General features: G+C 36.6%; 1 protein-coding gene across 11 annotated transcripts in view; it reads left to right on the forward strand.

Annotated features, from left to right (window-relative positions):
- Positions 1 to 9,920, forward strand: part of CASK (peripheral plasma membrane protein CASK) — an 83,815-nt gene extending 73,895 nt beyond the window's left edge. For 4 of the 11 annotated variants that reach the window (XM_065313470.1, XM_065313476.1, XM_065313481.1 and 1 more), the window contains 12 exons: positions 3,804 to 3,995; positions 4,417 to 4,581; positions 4,649 to 4,717; positions 5,326 to 5,355; positions 5,686 to 5,784; positions 5,930 to 6,068; positions 6,619 to 6,669; positions 7,541 to 7,660; positions 7,777 to 7,914; positions 7,977 to 8,084; positions 8,144 to 8,319; positions 8,376 to 9,920. In XM_065313470.1, coding sequence (XP_065169542.1) covers positions 3,804 to 3,995; positions 4,417 to 4,581; positions 4,649 to 4,717; positions 5,326 to 5,355; positions 5,686 to 5,784; positions 5,930 to 6,068; positions 6,619 to 6,669; positions 7,541 to 7,660; positions 7,777 to 7,914; positions 7,977 to 8,084; positions 8,144 to 8,319; positions 8,376 to 8,555 — 1,467 coding nt within the window. In that variant the 3' untranslated portion in view covers positions 8,556 to 9,920. The remainder of the gene's footprint in view (positions 1 to 3,803; positions 3,996 to 4,416; positions 4,582 to 4,648; positions 4,718 to 5,325; positions 5,356 to 5,685; positions 5,785 to 5,929; positions 6,069 to 6,618; positions 6,670 to 7,540; positions 7,661 to 7,776; positions 7,915 to 7,976; positions 8,085 to 8,143; positions 8,320 to 8,375) is intronic. The other 7 variants (XM_065313478.1, XM_065313480.1, XM_065313471.1 and 4 more) reach the window with 6 other exon arrangements.
- The last annotated feature ends 1,893 nt before the right edge of the window (positions 9,921 to 11,813 follow it).

An 11,813-nucleotide genomic window follows, 5' to 3' on the forward strand; every position in this document is an offset into this window, starting at 1 on the left:
TGCATGTTTTACCCTCTACCGTCTTTTTCGGGTGGCCCACGCGCGCGCATCTTATCTTAGTTTTACGGCCGACATATGTAAAACACCGGCGGTTTATCTACGAATCGAAAAGTGCTCTTTTTTCTTCGTTTTTTTTTTTTATCGTCGTAAGCCACTGCTGGAACGTTTTGAGTTATCGCAATCGTAAACACGTATTTCCACCGTTTATCACTGGATATTTTCTAAAAGGTCAGGAAACGGGACATTATCAACGCATAGAGAAAGCACCCGTTTCAAAAAGACCATAATATACAGTGTGGTTATATTTTTCTTTAAAAACAACGTAAAACGTGAAAAAAGAATTTTTTTCGTAAAAAAAAGTTTCGCGTGTGTGTAATGAGCAGAAACATAAGAAAAAACAGGACAAATTAGTGCCGTCGACGCCGAGGGGCGTAAACAATAAAACAAAACAAAACACACGGCGCACCATGAAGGAGTATGTAAGACGGACGTGATAACAGCCAGGCAACAACTTCAAATGTTGTGTTACGTAAGCGTTTTACTCGTTTTTTATTACACAGAAGAAGAAAAACACAAAACACAAAAAGTGAATTATTTATGTGAAAATATTAGTTTTTAATGTTGTTTATTGTCTTTTTTGAATTTGCGGAGGGGATTCTGATTAGTGCGCAGACAATTAAAGCAAAACACTGCGCGAATCAGCCCCTGAAGATAATTGAAATTCGAGGCAATTTCGGGCTTGATGCGGGGTTGACTGCGAAGCGACCGCCGCCGCCCTTAATAAACATTTATTACGACCCTTTCGCTAACGAAATGAAAGCGGCATAAATTCTCGACGAATTACGCGTCCACGCGCTAATTAATCACCTGATTATAAATTACCACACACTATTGCACTAATAATAAATAATTGACGCAGTTGCATGCTTTTTTTTTAGTTTGTTTTTTTCATTTTTTGATATTAAAATTTGCGCCGGCGATCGTAATAAAACTAAATTGGTAATTGTTGCAGTCCGGTGGCATCGAGGGAACGCGAACAATTTATTCGGCGAGCTGGAACAAAGCAAATCATATCGCGACGCGTCGGATTATAATTGTAATACACGGTCGGGACAAAAAATAAATGCATGAAACGTTAAAAATGCAAAAAAAGCCAAATTAGACGAATTATACAACAGCAATGTTCACTCACGCGCACGGGGACCTTTCCTTTCGCTGTTGTAATTTTTAATTATTACATTCGGTATTTTTGAATTAAAATTTCATTTCGTGCATTTTGTGGTTTCATCTTTCAACAGGAAAAAAGTAAATATTTTGCTTTAAAATCAATGAAAATATTTATTTTCCTGTGTCGCCATCTATTATTCATAAAATCATAACCTCACATAATCGAATTGTGTATTTATTCTTGCGTAAAACATTTTTTTTGGTAATTTAATCTTCAAACAAATATTTTCTTTGATAATATTTACTGAAATGTTAAATCATTAATAATATCTGTTTTATGGTAACACCCTGTATAATTTATACCATTCGTGAGCGAAATTGGGCATTGAGCATTTTCGTAAATTACATTTATCTCCCGAAATGTTTAATTGACCGCATTAGATCGCGTTACACTGCACGCAAAAAGCAATGAATTCAAAAAAATAAAAAAACCGACGGGAAAATAAAAAAAAGCATATAGACGAGGTATTGAACGTCGAAAACAAGCAACTAAAACTAAGACGCTCTGATGGGCGAAAGACGACCGCAAGCATTTTCCAGCCAGCCGAACGAGAAGCAAAAGCTCATGTTCCCGCGAACTCTCGAACACAAACAACCGGAAAACAAGCAAAACAAGAAAGTGAAACGCCGCTTTGAAATCGGAATTTCAACGTTTGCTTTCCCCCCCACACACAGAGTTGAACTGCACAGAGTAGAGGAAAACCGGATGTTTGAAATAAAACTTATATTTATATATATAAAATGCGAATGAATAATGACAAGTATAAACAATCCGTCTCGAGTTGCGTTCAGCTGGCTTCTCTCGCTTCCGGCTATCGCCATTGTTCGTCATTGTCGGCTAATAAATGCCTTCGACAAACTTTGTTTGCGCTTTAAGACTTTATATTTATACTCTTGCGAGTATTGTATTCCTCCATCATCGGTAAATTACTTTTGAAACTTTATGGAATTCTCTGCGCCATGAATACATAGCTATGTGCATTTACTATTCATAGGATATCTATTTAATGTATGCAACCAAGCATACACGCATGCATCTATTGCCAACTATTCTTTTCATCGTACGAGGATGATTAATACTTGAAGTGTATTGAAATATTCGATGTCATCTTGGACATCGTTGATGCTTGGTGCTTTTTAGTTTTATTTCCGGTTCGGCGCATTTTTCACACGTGAAAACTCACCGCATGTCACGTCAGGCGTGTGTGCAGGCGACACGTTTGCGTGATTGAATGCGTTTGCCACGCGGTGAAATATCGAGTGCCATTGTTTTCAACTTTTGGCGCGAAACAAGCGCGCGTGTGTCATGTGGGTGATCTATGTTCGCACAAAAACGAAAAGAAAATAAAATAAACGACCCCGGCTTGAATTACTTACCAGAAAACTTATGTCTTGTTGTTGTTGTTTCTCGGGATGACTAATTAGCCAGTGGTTAAAGACAATGGCAAAGAGAGAAAGAGACATTTACGTAATGTGTGTAATTATACACATACATCAAGTTTAAGTTTGTCTGCAACCCAAATTACATCATAAAAGATAACTTTGAATTTATTTTGTAAATATCAAATCTTTTTATCCACGGATTTCTTAATTAGGTAATTAGGCAGATTAAAATTTAACTTTCCGCCTTTATTGAATTAAATTTTCACATAACTTTCCCTTTGGAGGGTTAGGAAATCCAGGAGTTGTTGTTATGCAAATTCGCGCGTTGTTTTCGCGCATTTTTCGTCGTGAATATCAACTTTCCACGCTGTGGGCTACAATAGCAGGGCCGGAACGTGTGCTGATAGCATTATGATTGCATATAAATTTCAAAATGGCGTCGGATACGGAAATGGCGGTAAAAGAATGAAAATAAAGTGGTGCATGCCGAGTTTTCGGCAGTTCACCTGCAAAACTTTGGTTAGTTATGTGTCAGGCACGAAAGTTGCCCGGTTTTAAATGTTTTCCGTGCAATAAAACGATGAAAATTGTCATAGAACTGCATTTACAGCTGTAACGTATGTCTGCGCATAATTATCATAACCTAACTTAATCGAATTGTGCATTCGTGCGGAGTTTCCATGTCAGAAATGCTTTTGTTTTTCATCTCGTATTCTTATTCGTATTCTTCGATTGTTCTTCGTGGGATTCGCTTCGACACGAATCGAGCCTGAGCAGGCAATCATTCATTCTCGCCAGCTGGTATCTTTTATTCCTTGGTGGAGCTATATCTGCTTTTGTCATCTCGGCGCCATGAATAAGATTTCGTGCGATTTACGCGCGCAGATCGCACACGCGTGCGAAAGCCGAAATTACCTGCAAGCCTTGCAAAGTATCAGAAAGGTCCCAACACGGAATTTTCATCGATATTTGCGGGGAAAATCGAAGATAAAATTCCTTCTTTTCATACAAAATAGACTAAATATATAAAATATATCAAATTTTGTGTCGTGAATATGAATTTTTATTTAAAATAACATAAAAACATTTTTAACCTAAAAAATAATTTTTAGTTCATAAAACTGCGTGTGAGGGCGCTGCAACATCAAAATATGATTTTCACCATTTTATTCATATGTTTTTTCCATTTTTAGGCATTGCTACAGGCGCACGATGTGGTCGCGCATGAAATCTACGGCGAGGACGCGATGCGCGTCACGCCGCCCCCGCTGTTGCCATACCTCAACGGCGGCGACGACCTGGACGGGCCCAACGGCGACGTCGAGATGGAGAACGTGACGCGCGTCCGGCTCGTGCAATTCCAGAAGAACACCGACGAGCCCATGGTAAGCACACAACTCAATCCGGCGATTTGTATCGCGAATTGCAATAATTAAGCCGGAAGACCGGAGAGCCGGAAGGCAAAGAACAGAAAAAAAAAAGAAGCCGGCCCGATGTGATTTGATCCCCAATCATTTGATCAGAAACAATCGGATCGGTTATAAATAGATTGCAAGGCCCGCCGGGGGAATATAAAAGAAGCACGAGTGGAGATTATGGAGAGAAAATGCGGAAATTGCATTTTTCCCCGGCCTGTGTGCCGAATTTAAAACATTTCAAATTCAAATCGAATCACAATCAGAATCTTAACCACAGTGTCCTCCTGACTTCCTATCATCTGCTATAAATTAATCAACTTTACTTCTTTTTCTTCTTTTTCTTTAATCACAAAGTGAATTTTGCTTGAATTTTGCTTTTTCTTCGTAGGGAATCACCCTGAAGATGAACGAAGATGGCAAATGCATCGTGGCAAGGATAATGCACGGCGGGATGATCCATCGTCAGGCAACCCTGCACGTCGGCGATGAAATTCGAGAAATCAACGGCATTCCAGTGATGAATCAATCCGTAAACACTCTGCAGAAAATCCTCGTATGTTTCTCATACTGCATTTATCATAAATCATAGAAGGTAATTAATTTTTGTTTTTCTTTTGCAGAGGGAAGCAAGAGGCTCAGTTACCTTTAAAATAGTACCTTCGTATAGAAGTGCCCCGCCGCCATGCGAGGTGAGTGCCATGCTCGTTCATTAATTCATATTAAATTTAATTAACTCCGCCACGCAAAGCCCTCAAACAAAGGCAATAAAACGCCACAAACGCCGGCGAATAATTGGAAAACTTGTAGAATTTACTTAGGCAACCAACAACTACAGTCGCATACAAGAATATATCGAATTTTTAGCTTTAAAAGACTAAAATGGCTGTTTTTAGACGAAAAACGTGATATTTTTAGTTAAACTAGGTTATGTTTTGTGAATATTGGTTATGTTGTGTGTTTAATAACCTTATTTCAATTGTCAGTTCAATACCTACAGCTCAAACGCGAATTTACCACATTTTTACCTTTTTAAATCAAAAAATTGCTGATTTTTATGAAAAACTCTTGAAATCAATACAACATTCCGATTTTGTATTGAATTACTATGCAAACATGATGTTTAGTAACTCTAGACTCTTATATTCTCATTTTGTACTGAAACTAGGTTATGTTTCGCGAGTGTATAAAACTTGTTTGCTTTCTAAAGTTGTTGCAATTGTGCAATATTGGATGATTCTGTTCTCGGTGCCAATATTCACCCGATGCGTCCGCAACCACGAATGCACCACACGAATAGCTATTCCGGATTAAGCCGCTACCAGTTTTAGTAAGTACACATAGACGAAACGGCAGCTGGTGGCGCTGATGGTGTGTGGATGTGCTTACCGAGCCCTGTTAATGTAATGCCCCCTGCCTTGAAACTGCGCTTCCCAGCTCTAAGAAATTTTATAAGTTGTCCCGTGTAGATTTGGTTGCATGCCTTAAACGGACCAATATTAGTATTAGTAGTGTATGAATATTATTGTTGTTTCTAAGATAAAAATAACCGTAAAATATATTTTATTAAAGCAGATTTAGTCTGCATGTTGATGTATGCGTTTTTTTTGTTTTTTTTTTTTCTTGATTTTGAATGATTTCTAACGCGTTTCACTTGCAGATTTTCGTGCGCGCCCAATTCGACTACGACCCGCTGGACGACGAGCTCATACCCTGCGCGCAAGCTGGCATCGCATTCAAAACCGGCGATATTCTTCAAGTGAGTTTACTTTTCACCATTCCTTCCATCTGAGAACTGATCACAATTCACTCCTATCCACTCACAGAAACATTTCAATTCCAAATCCACTTAGCAAATCGATTTAAACGAGAAATTTAAATTTTTAAATTTTTTTCTTTTGTAGATTATAAGCAAAGATGACCATCATTGGTGGCAAGCACGCAAAGACAACTCGGCAGGATCTGCAGGACTCATCCCGTCGCCGGAGCTACAAGAATGGCGCGCCGCGTGCGCCGCCATGGAGAAAACCAAACAGGAACAAGGTAGGCAACCAAACATACAATTGTCATTCGGCCACTTTGTGTATTCATCCATATATATTGTGTAGCTGGTATCATTTTCTCATCCGTTTAGCTGATGGCTCATTTGTGTTCATTGTTGTACATTGTACATTGTACATTTCCAGCAGTTCATAAACATATTTTAATTATTCATATCAACACTCATAAATCCATAACGATTACCAAAACTAAAATTCACCAAACCCGAAACTTTCTAAAAACATTTTAAACTCGACAATGTATAAAAACAAAAATTGTAAATTTGCATGCTGGTTTTTTTCTTTTTCGTTTTCACTTCCTGTTACTTAACCTAACTTTCGATGTGGCTCTTCAAGTACATACACAGTGTACAAATTCTTTTATTACGTGCATGTCCTGATATATACAAAATAAGAACACAATTTTTTTCTGAGAATTTTAGAAGTGAGAAAAACACGTTGACGTTGCTGTCTGTGTGAAAATTTGCCTCGGCTCTGTTTTCTTATGTGTTCTCTGTTTTGAATGCCCGTGGTGGTGGTGGTGGTGGTGGCAGACGTGGAAAAGGGATGCTCCTCTCATGCGAATGGTTGTGATGGGTCTACAGGTACATGCCGCTTATTATTCGATAAGGCTTTGTTTTTAATCAAACAACAACAAACAACCAACATTTATACCAGAATAACTGACTTCAGAATTTGATAAAACAGCAACTCTAGACATTTTAGTCGTCGTGGTTTGGTGTGTGATGCGGAATGTTATAGAAACTTTTATTTTGAATGATTATATACTTGTGTGTGTTAGTTACGCCATCTATCGGTAGTTTTATTAGATATTTTAACCAAAATAATGCATGAGGTTTAAAAATTAAAAATAGAGCCTAAACGGTTAATGTTATGAAAAATGTTTACTAAAATAATCGATGCAGAATTAAATTATCTATCAGAATCCGAAATCAGAATTAGTAAATTTTTAATTTAAAAAAAATTTAATTTGGATTCTAGTAGATAATTTAATTCTACATCGATTATTTAAGTAAAATTTTCTTCTATCAATAACCGTTTAGGTTCAATTTATCATTTTTAAGCATAAATTTGGTTATAATTTCTTAAAAGTCTCAGAAAACGACCGCTAGATGGCGTATCTATTTTAAAACCATATAATTTATGTTACTAAATAATAATATAACTGTATTTATTTCTATTTGACATGAAATTGTGTAGATTCTGTACAGAATTCGTTAATTTTTCAGTTTCAGTTTCGTTGTGATCTGCTGGGAAATAATTCTCGTTGTAAAAACTAGCTTTGCGTTGACCAGCATGTCTTGTATTTATTCTCAACTTAACTCTGTTTCACCACGAAACATAAACGAATAATTTAATTAAATAGTCGCTTTATTATTACCGTATCTACTTAGATTTTGATTTCTTGTTTTTGCTCCGCGTTTGTATGCCAATTATAATTCGTTTGTTTTCCAGTCAATTGCTCAATCTTCGGTCGCAAGAAGAAACAATACAAAGATAAATATCTGGCAAAACACAACGCAGTTTTCGACCAATTAGATTTAGTCACGTACGAGGAGGTTGTCAAGCTACCAAGTAAGTATCTAATGCTGTTTTTAATCACAATATCACAAAATGGCGTTGAGTGCATCGCCATGTTATTAGTGTAACTGCTTTGCGTGTGGCCTACAATAAAACTATCTCATCAACGGGCGGGAATTTTCTAGTGACGGATCCGGCGTTCCAGCGCAAGACGTTGGTGCTTCTTGGTGCGCATGGCGTCGGCAGGCGACATATTAAGAACACTTTGATTGCCAAACATCCCGATCAGTATGCTTATCCAATTCCACGTGAGTTTTTCATAGGTTAGACCAGTTTTACATAACATAACCTCATTTAATGTCTATTTTAGATACAACGAGACCTCCTAGACCCGATGAGGAAAATGGCCGGAATTATTTCTTCGTGTCACATGATGAAATGATGGCGGACATTGCTGCAAACGAATATTTAGAATACGGTAATGAATTCTTTTGAAATATTGAGTGTTTTGAAGTAATTTTTGGGGAAAATTTACAGGAACACATGAAGATGCAATGTATGGCACGAAACTGGAAACAATCAGGAAGATACATCAAGACGGCAAGATGGCGATCCTTGATGTTGAACCGCAAGCGTTGAAAATCCTCCGCACGGCTGAATTCTCACCCTATGTTGTTTTTATCGCCGCTCCAGCTTTACAAAACATGGCTGACGTAAGAACATAACCTAAAAATCATTTTCTTCCTCTAAAAATTAATTTAATTTTTAGTACGATGGAAGTTTGGAACGCCTAGCGAAAGAATCGGATATGTTGCGGTCAGCGTACGGACACTACTTTGATTTGACAATTGTCAACAACGACATTGACGATACCATCGGCAACCTGGAGGCGGCCATTGAGAAAGTGCAAACCACCCCGCAATGGATCCCCGTCTCCTGGGTGTACTGACAGCGACCGGTGACCGACTACGATGCGCTGCACCACTTCTAGAGCTTTAAAAACGCGTGAAACCAAAAACCACCACACAAAAAGATGCAAAAGATGGCGATGATGATGATGATGATGATTTAGTTGATTTGCGGCACCTCCAGTGAACAATCCAAACCCCAATCACACCCACGACGTAAATTTTAACCGAGTTTTGTGTAGCGTAACGTCTTGAAACCTCTTTGAACGAAATTGTACTCACACTCCAACCAAGCAGTGATTTTCATTCAAGTTACAACGCACAATCCAAAACGTACTCACATACACTCGTAAGCGTAGCGAACTTTACGAATTCCTAGTCGATATTTAAACAAAACGAGTACCAAAACCATGCAAACCAGAAACACACACTCAACTACTTCCGAGAGATGAATATTTGCTTCACACACCACACTTTATTCTACCTAAACATAAGCAAAATGCAAAAAAACTAAAATAAAACTGAACGTAAAGCTAAAAAACATCCAAGAACGAGAGAGTTAAGTATCTCTAGCAATACTAATACATCTTTATCTTGTTGTTACAAATTTTGCGCCGATTTTTATGTGTTCATCATCATCCGGTAATGTTTTAATGTATTTTAGTTGCACAAAACTAAAATTTAAACAAGAAAAAAACTTCCAATATTTGGAAGTTGGATATAAAAAACTAAATGAATGAAATTCTAGTTTAATGATTGAAGGTATAAACATTGTAATTATCTAGATATTTGTGCAACGTGCGTATCAGTTGTTGTGTTGTTTAGTTCGGTTTAGTTCGAAACACACACACACACATGCAAAACCAGAAGGTTATTACTTAATTAGCGAACATAGAAAGAATTTAATGATGGCGGAGAACATTCTGACGACTTACTTAAAGACTTAATCACAGTATTTCGTATACATAAACAATATAATGATGGACGATATAACACGTAGTGATTGCAGACGAATTGCAGATTAAACAAATTTAAACAATATTCTATCAATGATGGTATGATGATGATGATGATGATTGAGGAGATGGTGTTTTATTGTATATGTTGATTTATTGAAAGATTGGCTGCCGTGCGCGGAGTTTTCATTAGCGAAATTTAATCGTTCGTTCGTTGTATTTAATTGATTGATTGTGAGATGAGAAATAATAAACGCGGAGATGTGCTGGGAGGAGGACGGCGGGACATTTCTATTACACAGATTACTTAACGACGAGCGGGAAGGAAAAATGTTATTTATACTGATATTAAGTGATATAATAATTAGTATAAATTGCAAATATAATCTAAACATAAATAATAATTAAATTAAAAGAAAAAGTTATAAAAATATACCTACTATTGAGTCATTACATGTATTTTATTGTGTGATACCCAGAAACGAATAAAATTCCACTTGCTTTCCACATTGTGATTTAATTTTAATTTTTTCATGCCAAAAGGGCTTTAATTCATAATTGTGATACTGGTTTCCGATTCAGAATTTAATCTACTTTTAGAATTCGAAAACAGAACTGAAAAATTCTAATTATTACAAAAGTTGCATTTGTTGAAAAATGATTTTGTCATAAAAAAAGCAAAGGATTTCTCTTTTTTATGTCGAATACAATTTTCAATAAAATTGCAAATAGGGCCTAAGCGGTTAATGTTATCTAAAAAAGTTACTTAAATAATCGATGTAGAATTAAATTATCAATCAGAATTCGTAAACAGAATTTCAAAATTCCAACTTTTAATTTTCAACATAAAAAAGAGAAATCTTTTGCCTTTTTTATAACAAAATCTTTGCTCTAAAAATTTTTTGTGCCATTTTAATCATTTTTCAATATGTATGCCATCTTGTACAGAATTTTACAAGGATCAAGAATATGAAGTTCTTTTGTTTGTAGCCCTTTTAGTTATCGAGATAATTACCATTTAATCTTACAATACAATACTACGATTATCTACCTGGTGACCCCAACTAGATGTTTACGTCGGCTGACAATGTGACAATACTCGTTCCTGCTTAGTCAGTCGTGCGCGGTGGTGTCGCGAGCACGTGTTTTCTAATGCGTCTAACTGCGTAGTTATTAATCGCGTCTCTTGAAATGTTAATGTAATAGTAGCGTGAACGACAATGAATTTCAGCGAGTGTGGCTTACAGTGATTGAATTGCTGAGTAAAGTTAAGTAAACACTTACTGTACGCTATACCCTCACAATATCGCCAAAACGATATTTTTACTAAACCATTGCAAGTCAATGCAAGTATTTGTCAAGCCTGATGTGGATAGCTATTTCGACCATTAGAGGTCTCATCAGCACACCTACTGGCTTGACAAATACTGCATTGACCTGCCATGGCTTATATACAACTGGCTTATTATTCAAGACGCAGAAGTATTGTCAGCTCCACCTAACGGTGGAGACTGAAGTTAGCTCAAGCAAGCATAAGATTGAAATACAATGGTAGGTAGTACGAGAGGGTGAGTATAAGCTGAGTAAAGTTAAGTAAACACTTACTGTACGCTATACCCTCACAATATCGCCAAAACGATATTTTTACTAAACCATTGCAAGTCAATGCAAGTATTTGTCAAGCCTGATGTGGATAGCTATTTCGACCATTAGAGGTCTCATCAGCACACCTACTGGCTTGACAAATACTTGCATTGACTTGCAATGGTTTAGTAAAAATATCGTTTTGGCGATATTGTGAGGGTATAGCGTACAGTAAGTGTTTACTTAACTTTACTCAGCTTATACTCACCCTCTCGTACTACCTACCATTGTATTTCAGTGATTGAATTATTGTGACATGAATTGATATTGAGTGACTTTATCTTAACATTTGTGGCTGCCGTCGGATACCCTCCGCTTGGCATTATTATTTATTTATTCCGTTAATTCGTTCCAGTAAGCAACATTTCTAACTAAGGTGATAAGTTTGTTGTTAGCGGCAGGACAATTATGTGAGTGACGTCAATGCAAATTAGAACTTTTGTATTTATTAATTTTAATATTTATTTGTTTTTATTTATTGTGTAGTGAAACCATTTGTTGTGAATTAAACATGTTAAGCACATAAGGCATTTATCGTAATTTGCTTATGGTACCGAAGTTACACAACTACAGAAAATGGTTTCACGACACATTAAAGAAAAACAATAACTTTCTTGGTTGTATGTATTTTCAATAAAAGACTACTCAAATATTATACTTGTAAACGTATTTATTTTTGTGTCCACTTTGTCGTTTTCA

Source organism: Atheta coriaria, unplaced genomic scaffold (assembly GCF_025399875.1).
Source record: "Atheta coriaria isolate IRGN ID8LTWV9N9 unplaced genomic scaffold, Caltech_Dcor_3.1 hic_scaffold_10_pilon, whole genome shotgun sequence".
NCBI lineage: Eukaryota > Metazoa > Arthropoda > Insecta > Coleoptera > Staphylinidae > Dalotia > Dalotia coriaria.